At 32.3% G+C, this 15,884-nt stretch overlaps 1 protein-coding gene across 4 annotated transcripts in view; it reads left to right on the forward strand.

Moving 5' to 3' along the window:
- The first annotated feature begins 2,466 nt into the window (after window positions 1-2,466).
- LOC131663944 (nuclear pore complex protein Nup160 homolog) overlaps window positions 2,467-15,884 on the forward strand; it is a 291,910-nt gene continuing 278,492 nt past the window's right edge. Inside the window, exons 1-3 of one of the 4 annotated variants that reach the window (XM_058934752.1) lie at window positions 2,467-2,756; window positions 15,194-15,507; window positions 15,567-15,678. In XM_058934752.1, the coding sequence (XP_058790735.1) occupies window positions 2,675-2,756; window positions 15,194-15,507; window positions 15,567-15,678 (508 nt within the window). In that variant the 5' untranslated portion in view covers window positions 2,467-2,674. The remainder of the gene's footprint in view (window positions 2,757-15,193; window positions 15,508-15,566; window positions 15,679-15,884) is intronic. The other 3 variants (XM_058934744.1, XM_058934735.1, XM_058934761.1) reach the window with 3 other exon arrangements.

The following is a 15,884-nucleotide window of genomic DNA, read 5'->3' on the forward strand; positions in this document are numbered from 1 at the left end:
GTATGCGCTAGTTGATTTTTCGATAACCTCTTTTTCTAATATTTCCTGCATTTGTTCATTTATAAATTTACTGATCTGCGGGGATGCCTAAACTGTCGGAGTCTGATTGGTACTTCGGAGGTAGTATAGATCTCGTGCTCGATAATACTTGTGGCTCCGAGCTTGTCGCCCTTAACAAAAATTCTGTCGCTGTAATTTTCGACGATTTCTTCAATGAGAATGTGGATTCGATGAATCTGTACTCGTGTTATTATGCTTTGATAGGGTGTTATATTTATAATTAATAGGTTGTTGTTTATCAGAAATCCAAAATCGTGCAATCTTCCAGCCTAAATTTCGTAAATCGCGCATGCGCACTGCTCATTACTATAGTATTGTTAAGGAGAGAATCGGTTTTATCAATTATTTATCATTAGTATTGATATTTTTCGGAAAATAAAGTTTGCTCAATTAAGATTAGCCAAAGTACAGTTTTTTCAGATATTTATTTTTTGAAGATAACAATTTTTTTTCAAGATATCGCTCTTGAAAGATTCCGTAATTGTCATATTATTTATAATTTTTTTTTCTAATGAACCATAAGGGAGCAGTTAGAGATATTTCGATTGGTATTTTTTTTTTTAATAACATTCTGGCTGGGGTAAGGGAGGTACCGAAAGCTCATCGTTGTCAGGCCCCTGTCACATAGGTACATACGGATGCGGACGGATACGGACGCGAAACGCAACTCTAGTAATATCACTGAAAATATCTAGTTCGATTATTTAGTACCAACACTACCGGTAGTGAGCAAAAGTAACTGTTGTTTAAAACTGTATCGCCAAACGTACCACATTTAATAAACGTCTATCTAACCTTTACATTAATGCAGTCTATAAGATGGCAAATGATAGAGAATTGATAGACTTTTAACTATAATTAGTGGAATTAGGCCTTAATTTTTTGGAAGTACTTGAATATATGAGAAGAAGAAGAAAAAATATATATATATGATAAGTATTAATCATCCCAAAAACTTTTTTTACACTAGCATACTCATTAATAAGCAATATTCATGTGAATTTGAAAAGTAAATTGTAGACCTGACATTTGAACATTAAATGTGGTACGTTCGGCGATACAGTTTTAAACAACAGTCACTTTTGCTCACTATCGGTAGTGTTGGTACTAAATAATCGAATTAGATATTTTTAATGATGTTACTAGAGTTGCGATTCGCGTCCGTATCCGTCCGCATCCGTATGTACCTATGTGACCGGGGCCTCAAGCACTGCAACGTACGAAAGCAGGCCTAGTGCGCATTGCGACACCATACCTAGCTCGTCAAACTACCTGCATAACTTAACATATGTTTTCAGTTTAGGAACCCGTATGCGCCTGATTACGCGCAGAGTTTACTCAGTAGGTACGAGCGCTGTTCCTCGACCATAATTATGAGTATAGTTGAGGAGCCTACGGTTCCTCGACGATACTATCAGGCATATTATGGCCTGTAGATACTTTTCGACACTCCGTGCGGAAAGTGCGTTTTTCCCGCACGCTCAGCAAAAAACGTACGTTAAAAATCGCACTTTCCACACGTCGTATAAAAAAATACGGTACGGCACATGTTCGGAAAGAGTTTCTCTTCTCGCGTACCATTCTACCCTCGCTTCGCTCGGGCGTAAACGCCATACGAGACAAGAATCTACTTTCCCGCACTTGTATCGTAATGTACTATGGCGCGAGTATATTAATTTTATTTAAATAATATCATAATAAATGTTCTAAAAAATTACTAATTTTTTAATTTTATTTTAATCCCATTGTGTCTCGAAAATTAGGCGCTACGGGGTCCAAAACTGAAAAATTTTTTATGTATCAAGGGAGAGACTCGGATATGTCTTGGCACGTTGATAGGTGGGAGTAAAGTGCCGAGGCCGCGTAGCCAACGCGTCTCGACGTAATCCGCTGAGGCTCTCCCTAGATACGTAGATAACTAATATTATTTGAATTTCTTTATAAAAAATAATGTACTTTTCAAATTTATTATAACGGATCTAATTTTTTGTAATGTGAGCAATTTTTTAAGATCTTATGATTGAACAAATATTGATATTTCGGCAAGATATTATTGTATAAAGTTTGCTTAAAAAAGAAACACACTCATATTTTTTTTTTTTGAAAATATAATACGAGCAAATTATTTGTCCAACATAGGTGAACCGAGCAAATTCGACTCTATTGAAAATTATTTTTTTTATTTTGAGTATTTTCCGGAGCTGATCTGAGGGTGGTAAAAAATTAATTCCGATATGCAACCATGATTTTACTATACATTTTTTAATAAAGTAATAGTTCAGAAAGATTCTCGGTGGTATTTGTAGAACGAACATTTAATAGCTTCTTGAAAATAATTATTCAATCTATCTTTGTAAATTATTGTTGCTAAGTTTACGAGACATTGTAGTGCTATATTTTGCAAACATATTTAAACGTTTTCTTAAGTAATGCTGTATTAGCTTGATTTTACGAGAAAAAATAAATATATATAATATAAATAAAATCTACAATATATAATGTAATATATTTTTACTGAGATGTTATAAGATTAGTGATAATATGAAATGTGTAAACAATGATAACAGCCAATGTAAATTAATGAAACACTAATTGATTATAAGGTGTATATAAAATGGAGTATGGATTGGGCTATCGAGAGGTGATTCCTGATCACAATTTTGAAGATGCATGGGAAGAAATAATTTTGTCTACAGGTATCAAGATCAATAAATTATCTAATGTTTTTCAATGATATATTACTTTTTGAATATATGTATACATGTGTATATATAAAATAATATATCAAATACATTTAATCGTGACATGGTTTGAAAATAATGTACTTTTGCATTTAAGGAAAAAGATATTTAGTTTAAAAAGCTTATTTTATTTATGCACTATATTCAGTTCCATTGTTAAGAGAATACGTACTTTTGAAGTTATAGAGTACTTGGTATTTATATAAAAATGTAAATATTTTATTTTTATTTTCTTCTACAACTCCAAAATGTAGAAGAAAACAAAAGTAACATAGAAAACTTTTTAATTTCTTAAACATAATGAGGTAAATTATTACCATATTTTACTTGAGAGTGGAGTAAGTGGAAAGTAAAATATGGTAATAATTTACCTCATTATGTTTAAGAAATTAAAAAGTTTTCTATGTTACTTTTGTTTTCTTCTACATTTTGGAGTTGTAGAAGAAAATAAAAATAAAATATTTACATTTTTATATAAATACCAAGTACTCTATAACTTCAAAAGTACGTATGAATAACCAAAAAATTAGATTTATTTGAAAAAGTATAAGTTTAATTTGAAATTATCTATAAGATTAGAAATTATCTATAAAATTAGAATAATTAAAAAAAAAATCTTGTTATTAAACCTTGGTAATTAAATAAGTTATTTACATTAATTAAAAATAAACAAATTTTTTCTAATCTAATTAACTAATACTTGAAAGTAATTATTATTTCAAAATGACCTTATTTATTACTTTAAAACTTTATTTGATTGGTTAAAATATACATATCTGTAAATAACAGAATTTGATTCTCTATATTTAAATAAGTCCTATATATTTACAATTTTCGTTAGCTATATCTTATACTTATTATCTCTGAATGCCTCAATATATAAGAACATGTTTTTTCATTGTAACTATGAAATATGCTTAATTATAAAAATCTCTATATTACCATAATACAATATTTGTTACTATTTCTATCAAAAATTATTACACAAGATGTAATTGGGAAATTGACAAAGTTTTTTACATTCTGATCATGTTGTTTTAAAAAATGCTCTGGATAAATTGGCCAAAACATTACTTTTTTGTAAATTTGTAATTTGTGGTTTACATGCACATATCTTTTTATATTACAACATATCTTTTTATATTATTAATAATTTTGTAATTGTATACCAAAATAATTCCATCCATAACTACACCTATTTTTCAAATAAAAACTAAAAAAGTCTTTCTCTTCTGTCAGTAATTTTCATCAGATTACAAATTCTTAGCCATGATTTTTAATAAATTTTTTATCTCATTTCTTGGAGTCATGTAATAAATCAAAAAGATTTAAAAATATAGGTAGTTTTATCATGTAAGGCGGCATTATAAGGTAGGTCTATTAATAAACAAACTAAAAATAATATGATTATTAAATATGAACTTGTAGAAACTTATTTTTGCTAACAATTTAAGCCATTCATTGTTATTAAAATAAAATTAAAACCTTGTACAGATTCAATTTCTATTAACTTAGGAATATTCAAATTTTTTTAAATTATAAAACACTTTTTTAAATTTCATTAACTCATTCGTTAACCTCTTGAAAAAATTAGTAATAAAAATAAGAAAGAATACAAGGTTAAAACACCAAGTAAAGATATTGTTCATAGTAAATGTAAATTTACTTATGATTCAATTACAGCAAAGCGTGCTGTTAGTTGGTGCAAACCATTTTGTAAACTAAATAATAAAGGAATTAATTTTCTTTGATCACAGACAATGTCTTTACTTGGAATTTTACTCTTATGTTCTTTTTAATTTATATTAGAAAATTTCTAAGGAGGTTAACGACGTAGTTAACAAAGTGTCACTAAACTTTTGTATCATTTCTCTATCTATACCGATCCAACTAAATTTCCTTCAAATACTAAAATGGCTGCACATACAAATAACTGTAAATTTAGAATTTGTTATCAATGAAAAAATTAATTTGCGCCAAATTATTAATAAGTTTTGCTATTCCAGATTAATTTTCATTCAGATATTTTATTCATAAAACATGATTTTTATTTGTTATATAATATCCACCTTTCTGATATAAACTTTTTATTTACTCGTGAAAAATCTCTGTGACAAATTTTTTTTTAGCAATTGAATTCTAGATATAGTTAAACCTATGTAAATATTAGATGAACTGTTTTTAGTTTTCTTAATATCTTATGAATCATGCATTATGTTTATATTGTTATTAATATTGGCTTTCAAAGATTTTTTTCTGAATTTTAAGTTAATCATTCTTAACTACACAATCATGTTTGAGTTTTGGCTTATTACCAACAGTTTTTCACTTTACGTTTCATCAGTTACGTGTTCCGAATAATTACTTTTAAATTATTCCTTCTTAAACAAATATTGTCAAGGCCCATCACACAACTTTTATACCAAAGGGTTGCAACTGCTATTTTGCTCAGGGGTGAATATGAATTTTTTCTTTTTTTTTTCATAAAAAATTTCTAAAATTATTTAGTTTACTCTGAAAATGGAATTATTATGGGAATTGGATATGTTGTGGAGCGTCTGAGCAAGCGAGGGTGAGGGACGAGGGTGTCCGTTAATTGAACTAACGTAAGACTGTTTGTGTGTGTGGGGAGTATAAGAGAGCGGAATCTGACTGATGTTATAGTGAAGACCTTGCTCCGCAAAGAAGCTAACGGTCCCAGCGTTCAGTGCTCAAAAACGATGCGGTAGCTGTTTATCTGAGTTTTCTGAGAGTCTCAATATTTTGAAGATACATTTCTAACAACGATCGACTTGACATATGACAATGAACTTAAAAATGCCGATCTTAAAGTTATTTTTAAGGTCTCTGAAATAATAGTAGTTTCTTGAATCAGAATATTTAATTTTGATCGGAATATTTATTCAAATATTCAACTTAATAATATAATTAATTTATTTTTGTTAGATTTATTTCAAATATATTTATAAGAATTTCTTATCTTTTTGTCTCATATTATTTATGTTCAAAAAGACTCAATTCGATGATCTGCAGATTATCATCCATATCACACAAAATAATATTTTAAATCAAAGTTTAATTTAAAGTTTTCTTAATAACTTCTTAAGTATTAAAAGACTAAAGTTCGTTTTATTAAATACGGTTATCCGTATTTTTTTATTTTAGAATTACACTCGTGTCTCTTTTTCTTGTCAACTTGTTCATTGTAATTATTATTTAATTCAATTTTAAACACTTTAACCCATTAATACCCAAGCCGAATCTAGCCGAGATAGCCCCAAATTAACTATTGCATCCATGGCGTAGGTAAAAAAATGTTACCCGTGTTTTTTCACTTAGCGGTCCCAATTGTTTATCAAAAATTGTTTAAACAAATTACCAAAAATTGTTTGACTTCGAAAAACTAATAGCGGTAATAGATTCTACGGGAAAAATTACAAAAGAAACCTCCGTAACACTTTTTTATCAGAGCTTAATTTCTTGTTGTAAAATCATGATAAACAATTTTAACCTGAACGAGTGATGCCAAACCCGTTATATTTAATTTGTTTAAATAATTTTTGATAAACAATTGGGATCGCTAGAAGAAAAAAATAGGTAACTTTTTTTTTACCTACGCCATGGATACAATAATTATTTTAGGGCTATCTCGGCTAGATTCGGCTTGGGATATAACAGGTTTGGCTTCACTTATTCAGATTGAAATTGTTTATCATGATTTAACAACAATAAATTGAGCTATGACAAAAAAGTGTTATAGAGGTTTCTGTCATAATTTTTCCCGTAGAATCAATTGCCGCTATTAGTTTTTCAAAATCAAAAAATTTCTGGTAATTTGTTTAAATAATTTTTGATAAACAATTGGGATTGCTAAAAGATAAAACACGGGTAACTTTTTTTTTAACTATGCCATGGATGCAATAGTTCGTTTGAGGCTATCTCGGCTAGATTCGGCTTGGGTATTAATGGGTTAATTTAATTTTTTTAAATAATACACTAGTGGAAAAATTTAAAGGATCAAAAAAAAATTCCAAATTTTTTGACCCTTTTTAACTGGCTGGTTTTCCCTTGAAAACGGTCGTACTGGAATTTAAAAAAAAAGCGTTTTAAAGTTTGAAGTTTCTAGTTTTGAGATCTCATAATCAAAAAATTTTTCAAGCAACATGTTCTGCTCAATCCTCATGAATACCAAAAAAAATTTTGTTATTAAATTTATTTCAGTTTTTTTTTTAGTCTACGAACTTGGGAAAAATTTTTCTAACTCAGCCACTCTATGGATCGGATAACTTGTTTATTCAGTTTTCATTTGCATTTTTGAAAAATTCAATACCCCCACCTCTCGCTGAGATATCGAAATTTGAATGGAAAAGGATCTTTTTGTCTTTAACCATCAATATCTCAGCAACCGCTGATTGCACAGAAAAATGAAGGTAGGTTTTGAAATCTTGAATAAATTTCCCAATAAACTAAACTACTGTTTTTGAAAAAAATTTTTTTTTTATTCTTTACATTAATTTGAAAAATCAAGAAAAAAAGGTATTTGGTGGCTTTTGGGATAATCAAGCGCTAAGTTGGAACTATCGAGAAAAGCAGAAATGTTAAGTGTGTCTTTTACAGTTCAATATGCCCACAAAAACCCCACAAAGTTTCAATTCAATCGATCAAGCCGTTTTTTTGTTTTATTCAACCGAATTTTTGAAAAAAATTAAAGGATCACAATTTGACTTTAAATGATCATAATCTTGAAAAAAACGCAAAAAAATTTTTTGTTTAATTTGAAAAATTTTTTTTTTAATGACTCCAAAAAATTTTGAACAAAAACTACCGCCGGTATCAGCATTACCCGAAGCGTACCACATGGAGGTTACCCGGTCGGATTTACGATCATAAATGATCATAATCTTTGCCCTTTTTAACGCGATTCTGTTATTGCATTTCGTGATTTTCCTGATTTGTAAACTTCAACTGAATTAAAATTTTAATTAAATTTTAAATAAAGTTGATATACCCAATCGAATTTCGAACTCGATCTACAGTGCCGCTCACGCACTTTTACCCCCCCCACGAGCAAAATCAGTCTAACTTCAAAGTTTTATATCTCTGGTAGAAATTAACGTACAGAGACGCGCGTGGGTGCGTTTGAAAGGTCTTTCGAAGAGCTTTCAAATGATATGACTCACGGTTGCCATCGATTGTTTTTTTAAATTTTGCAACAATTATGCAAAATTGAAAATTCTGAAATTTTTTTATTATTTTTGACAATTAGCCAATTTTGGAAAAAAAATCATACGAAAATTTGAAGTACACCATTTTTTAGCTATTACCAAGCCCTATCTGAATCACTCATCAAAAATTTATTTTCGTCAAATATGACGCGCGCACGGGCATTTTTTCCTGGAAGTGACAGTTTTTTTCAACATTTTTTATCTCCGTCAAATTGTAACAATCGAAAAAAATTTATAGGAGAAAAAATGTTTGTTTTTTCACGTAGAATACTGCAATAATTTTTTTTCCGGTTTTTCGAAAAATTTTTTTTTTCGGTTTAAATTATTTTTCAAGGTTGAAAAAAAAAGATTTTTTTTTTGATGTACTTTACGATACTTGTTATGTAGTATTATTGAATGGGTGGAAAAAATTTTTTTTTTTGTGGTTTCTCATCTTTTTAGCGTACCGACTGTGAGAAAACAAAATTGAATAAAACCGAAAAAAAAAATTTTTCGAAAAACCGAAAAAAAAATTATTGCAGTATTCTACATGAAAAAACAAACATTTTTTCTCCTATAAAATTTTTTTCGATTGTTACAATTTGACGGAGATAAAAAATGTTGAAAAAAACTGTCACTTCCAGGAAAAAATACCCGTGCGCGCGTCATATTTGACGAAAATAAATTTTTGATGAGTGATTCAGATAGGGCTTGGTAATAGCTAAAAAATGGTGTACTTCAAATTTTCGTACGATTTTTTTTCCAAAATTGGCTAATTGTCAAAAATAATAAAAAAATTTCAGAATTTTCAATTTTGCATAATTGTTGCAAAATTTAAAAAAACAATCGATGGCAACCGTGAGTCATATCATTTGAAAGCTCTTCGAAAGACCTTTCAAACGCACCCACGCGCGTCTCTGTACGTTAATTTCTACCAGAGATATAAAACTTTGAAGTTAGACTAATTTTGCTCGTGGGGGGGTAAAAGTGGCTGACCGGCACTGTACACGCTTTTCAGAAATTGCTTATCATTAATTTTCGTGAACTCTTACAACGCTAAAAAAAATAGTTTTTTTTTTCAAGACCACTCCTTTTGCATTACAAAAAAAAAAAAAAAATTCATAAATTTGCAAAAATCAAAAATTCATTTTGATTTTCGATCATGGTTAGACGGCATTTATCAGAACCGGAGACTTCTCGTTTGATCACCCTGCTTGAAGAAGGTTACAGTAAACGTGATGTTACTATCCAGGTGGGTGTTAGTCAATCCGTCGTATCTCGAACGTATGCGCGATACCGGGAGACGAACCAATACAATCGTCGCCTTGGACAAAGTCGCCATCGTGTCACGACTGTTCGCGATGATCAGGCGATTGTCTGACAAGTTCGACGTGAACCTTTCATAAATGCGAATATCGTGGCAAGAAATTTCCCAAATCGGGTACAACAGCGACAAAGACATCAACAGCGGCATCAAGTGCGAAACATTTCATCCCAAACAGTAATCAATCGTCTTCGCGAAATTGGGTTAACTGCACGATATCCTAATCGTGAACCCCTTTTGACAGCGAGACATCGCCGAGCACGCTTAGCATATGCTAATGCACATCGGGACATTAAGACAATGGGGAAATGTTTTATTCACTGACAAATCCCGGTTCGTCCTTCATGGGAGCGACCGATATCCCCTTGTTTGGCGTCGTCATGGAGAACGTTTTCGCCAGAATTTTGTTCGTCCGCTTGATGCCTACGGCGGTGGATCAGTCAAGGTATGGGTCGGCGTTTCACGAAATTGGAGAACACCTCTGCTGATTGTACGCGAAAACTTAACAGCTCAACGCTACATTGACCAAATTTTGAGATCGATTGTACTGCGCAGACGACAACATCAGAGGGCGTTTATTCTAATGCAAGATAACGCACGCCCACACATAGCCAACATCACCAGACGCTTTTTAGAACGACATGACATCACATTGCTGCCGCACCCGCCAATAAGTTCAGACCTCAGCCCATGGAGACTATATACAGGAGTGGAAGCACAATGTATAAGCCGTCGGCGTTAGAAAGTGCCCAAAATACTCATCGTGTAACTATCGAAATGGGTGCCATCTTCCGGTGGAGCCGCAAATAATTTTACCGACGGTAGTCGATATGCACGATCGATATTATCGATCAGAATACATATATACCTACATAACATAATATGACTTATTTTTATTAATCTCATATATAAACAATGGTTAAGGAAAATCCCTCATGTAATTAAAACAACACTCTTGAAATTTCAACGTTTCACCATAAATTCATGGCCTCTTCAGGAAAACTTTATTAAAAAAAAAAATTATGAACAATTAAAAACTTTTTTTTAAACAATTCGACATGATCATAACACTACAGTACACATCTAACAATAATAATAAAATCATTCGTACTCACAGCTATAGAAAACCTAAGTCATAGTAATGTTAATTAATATAATATTTTTACTATTCAGAAACAAACCGAAAAGTCAGAGATATAAAATGAACTGTGAATTTCAAACTTATTTTTCAGACTTATTTTTATGTTTACGATGTAACGAGTGTTACAACGAATGTCGTACTTTAAAATTAACTTAAACATGAGCTCTGGATAGATATATGAAAATGTGATTTTTATTTAAGTTATGAAATGAATTCATCATTGTTATTTTAGCGTCATGGGCTAAGGAAAAGTTCCCTTTTTTAATATTTATATAATTGCATTTTATACTACAGAAAAAATAATTTCATATAAATATGATTGAAGTAATAAATAGATTAAGAATACATATAATAAGTATATAATAAGCTCACATGGGCAATGCTAATAATCACACATCGCTAAAATAACAATGAATTCATTTAATAAAAAATTTAATAAAAAAATTTTTTTTGGTATTCATGAGGATTGAACAGAACATATTGCTTGAAAAATTTTTTGATTATGAGATCTCAAATCTAGAAACTTCAAACTTGAAAACGCTTTTTTTTTAAATTCCAGTACGACCATTTTCAAGGGAAAACCAGCCAGTTAAAAAGCGTCAAAAAATTTGGAATTTTTTTTTGATCCTTTAAAGGACCCCGCACAAACCTTATGGAAAAAAACTTTCTGTCAAATGTTCCTAAAATTTGGGAGAAGGTAGCTAATATCATGTAGATTAAATGTCTACATGGGTCCAAAGCTCACCTATGGCTGGGTTCCGAGATACTAGGGTTCAAACACAGGCAAAACGACGGATTTCTGGATCACGGTTATTGACTTTATTTTCATGTTGTTTAACTCACAGACACGCACACACTCATGCGTTCATTACAGTAAGTAAAAGACGGAGTGAAGGGTAATGAGCATTTCCTTCGTGATGTCTTGCGTAGGAGAGATACCAAATATTGGAAGCGACGTGAGCACAAGTTCCTAGAGTTCGAGCTCCTGCTTTACACGTGCAATAATATCCGAGAATTGGATCTTGTTCCCCGTGTTCTCCACCGTTATGTTCTTCGTCAAAAGCGATCCACAATTGATATCTAGTAGCATTTCTATAACGCGAAAACAGCCGGATTCTTATGAATCCCGGTTCATTTGTATTGGCATCGATTTCAAACGTCATATCTTCTTGTTCGTCATCTTCCCGTTCAGCTCTTAAAGAACTATCTTGCATGTAAGATGGTGCCAAGTACATTTGGTATGTTCCAAAAGTCAGAGCTTGTAACTCATTCACAGTCATCTGAGGAAATAATGGTATATGAGCTGGAGTTAAGAGAACCCAGCGAGCTCTTCTTCGTCCGAGATTATCAGCTTCTACTCTTGCCTGTACTATTTTTACTTGCTGTGCTTGTTCGAGCATATGATTGGCCAAGGCTTCATTGGCATTTGGCATATTTATAGGTCCATAATACCTATTTATGATTGCACCAGTAATACGTAGGAAATCTGATAAGTTTGCGGCATGAGACGTTGGTATTGTATTGGAAAAAAATGAAAAAATACTTTTTAGATGCCCGTTGCGCGCTTCGACAATCCACCTCGTTTTAGTCACTATGCGAGACTCATTAGCTTCTTCAGTTCGAAACTGATTTTGATTACGATCCAAAAGTGGTGGCATTCTCGTTATCAGGCCTATTCCTTGCACAGTTTGGATTGAGTTTTGGTATCCACGATCTACTATAACTATATCACCTTCTTGAAACCAATTCTGCATTCCATTAACATCTCGATTGAGTTCATTCAAAAGGATTCGAGCATCATTGTTAAGTGCATTCGAAAAGTATGGACCTTGAATATCAAGAATGTATCCATCAGGGCCAACAATTACTGATGGTTTCACGAGATGTTTATGTTTATGCACGCAAAAGGACTGTCTTAAAACTTGGAAACAAGAACTCTTCTCGATATCAAGATAAGTACAATCTATATAAACTATTGCTCTCGGATATTGGGGCGTAGGGTTGTACAATTGATTTGCAAACGGTGTGACATGCCTTTCAATGAATTCTTCTCTAGTCATAGCGCCAAATCCAATATTTCCATGGCAAAATCTTGCAGATAGTGATTGTTTTACTGTAGCTATTTGCATACCGGTACTCTGTCGAGAAGGATAATAAAGCATTACACATAAAAAGTCATCACTCAGACTGTGACTCAACTTACATAAAAAGCACAGAAGATCCTTTTTGCTAATATACTATGTCCTCTTGGCACAGGTACTGTATCGCAGAAAGAATAAAGATCGTTGAATTGGACTTTTGTTAAAGAGTAGAGTGTTTGAAACTCCTCATCGGTTACACCATGCTCGTCTTCATATCTTCGTTCCGCACTTCGTTTTATTTCTTCGCGCATTCCTTGTAAGAACGATTGAGCCTCTTCACCGTTTAAGCGGTATGGTCTATTAATGTATCTCAGTCCTTCAATTAAAGCTTGCAATAACCATCCCCTTTCATCTAAGTGAAGCCTGCAGCAAACATGAGTTCTGGGAATATATATGTTTCTCTTAACAAAAATATCAACTCTACATTCTAATGTCAATCTATGAATATCATTGATACCATTACATACCAAACAAGTTTGAGACGAAGTTTGAGATAAGACATTCAATCTCAAACACTGTGGGTCATTGGCCAAAATCTCAATTTCACGACGGATTGCTACGATGCAGTTATTGCAAACTCGCGTATCGGGAGTTACTTCAGCTGGTGGTCTACCGTTTTCATCGCGTCGTGTTATAGCTATTTCACGTACGATAGCATTTTCATCACCAAATATGAATGCCATTACGCGTGGTATCTGTCGGTTCTCACATGTGTAGCATTCATGTCGTACCCGGAAGGCCATTGTTCTGTTACTTTGGTGAGTCAGTTGTTTCCTGCTATACAAATGATGAAGGAACAATCACCCCCAACTGCGACTGAGCTTCAACTATCCTGAAACGGACTGTTGAAGAACAATCACCCCCAACTGCGACTGAGCTTCAACTATCCTGAAAAGGACTGTTGAAGCAACACCGACCAGCCAACTGCAATGGAACTCCAATTATCCTGAAAAGGACTATTGAAGCAACACCGACCAGCCAACTGCAATGGAACTCCACTTATCCTGAAAAGGACTATTGAAGCAACACCGACCAGCCAACTGCAATGGAACTCCACTTATCCTGAAAAGGACTATTGAAGCAACACCGACCAGCAAACTGCAATGGAACTCCATTTATCCTGAAAAGGACTATTGAAGCAACACCAAACAGCTAACTGAGATGAAGATGACTAGCAAGAAGATATGACGTTTTAAATCGACACCAATGCAAATGAACCGGGATTGACAAGAATCCGGATGTTTTCGCGTTTCAGAAATGCTACTAGATATCAATTGTGGATCGCTTTTCACTACGTCTTTTACATACTGTATTGAACACACAGCTGGATATAGGCAACCCGAATGGTATTGAAATAATAGATCCTGATTTACATAATGGCTGAATAGGGTGGACTATAGAAAAGAAAAAAAATATCTATCTATATATATATAATAATTGGATGTAGACACGGCCCCCTGCCGAGCGGCCCCACGGAACCACCACCGGCACCGTCGCTAGACACACACATATGTATATATATATATATATATATATATATATATATATATATATATATAATATACCGCGCATGAGTGTGTGCGTGTCTGTGAGTTAAACAACATGAAAATAAAGTCAATAACCGTGATCCAGAAATCCGTCGTTTTGCCTGTGTTTGAACCCTGGTATCTCGGAACCCAGCCATAGGCGAGCTTTGGGCCCATGTAGACATTTAATCTACATGATATTAGCTACCTTTTCCCAAATTTTAGGAACATTTGACAGAAAGTTTTTTTCCATAAGGTTTGTGCGGGGTCCTTTTTCCACTAGTGTATTTTAAGCAGTACTTATCTCGATTGTTTTGTAATTTAGTTCTTTGAGTTGTACTTTTCGTTTACAATAAGAATCAACTTTCAAATTTATCATTTCAATTAAGTAGCGGATTATACTGCTGATGATATTATTGACTTTCTTCTTGTTTTGTGTGAATGCCAACGAAATTATCGAAGAGTTGTTGCATTATATCCTGAACAATTCCCTGATCGACAATGTTCTTATGATAGTGTATTATGCAATATTAAGATTCAAAGTGGTCGTAGAATTTTCTTCCACTAAGAAGACGAAATGAACAAGATCATCAAAATAATCTTCTATTTATTGTTGTGTTAGTCATGGTTCAATTTGATCATAATATTATTTTACGGAAAATTGATGAGTTTGGAGTTGGGAACGTTCATCTCGAACGGAAAAATTTAAATTTGGAAATATGCCTTCTAATCGAAATTAATTGCTAAAATGAGAGAGAGAGAGAGAGAGAGAGAGAGAGAGAGAGAGAGAGAGAGAGAGAGCAATAAAAGGCAATCGCCCATGAATACCGACACATGGCGATCTGCGCTCTTTTCCAATATCAATTTTCAATTTTTAGTAAGGTTGGGTTCAAATAAGCACATTTATTCTCCCCACTATTTTAATCATGATATGCGCCTAATATTTTCTATTGAAATATTGACAAAACTATCATAATATTATAAAAATTACTCATATTTACCAGATTCTTCAAATATATTTATTTATAAAAAAAAAATTTTTTCTTGATTTTATAGGAGGTAGTCAAAGTACTTTACAAGATATTAAAGTACCAGAAAGAGCTGGCGGTTATAGTTACAAAAATTCTTATGATACCGCTACTCGCAATAGATTTATTTATTGGAAAATCACTCATGATGTATTGGAATTATCTGAACATAGTTTAGACATAAATCTCGCTAATAATCGAGTGAAGTATAAATTTACAGATACTCCAATATTAGATGGCATTACTATCCATGAAACAGATAATTTGATTGTGATCTTAGTAGCTACAGTTTCCAGTGTACATAAACTGTCTTTCCCCCATCCAGTTAGTTTACAAAAACAGGTAATTTCATCTTTAAAGAAGTACAAATTTTCGATCTAAACATTTTTATAAATTTACAGGTTTCTTTAGTATATACAGATATCACAGTATCATCTATATTCAGTGAAGCAAGCATAAAGAATGCTAGCGATCCTCATACATTTTATGTTGTTCCAACAGCTGGACTTACAAGTACGTATAGCATTTCTACATTCTTTAGTGTCATAAAATACGACATGTTAGGTAAAGGAATTTCAATTTTTAAGTTTTCATATTAGATGTTCTAGGTACAAATGGAAATGATTTATTTTTAATAGCCTGAGCAACCGGAATAAGATATTTTAGTTCTTACTATCTTTAAAAATAAACTTTTTTCATTTATATGATAAAATTTATAT

This window comes from Phymastichus coffea, unplaced genomic scaffold (genome assembly GCF_024137745.1).
Source record: "Phymastichus coffea isolate CEN01 unplaced genomic scaffold, Cenicafe_Pcof_1.1 PCOF00003, whole genome shotgun sequence".
NCBI lineage: Eukaryota > Metazoa > Arthropoda > Insecta > Hymenoptera > Eulophidae > Phymastichus > Phymastichus coffea.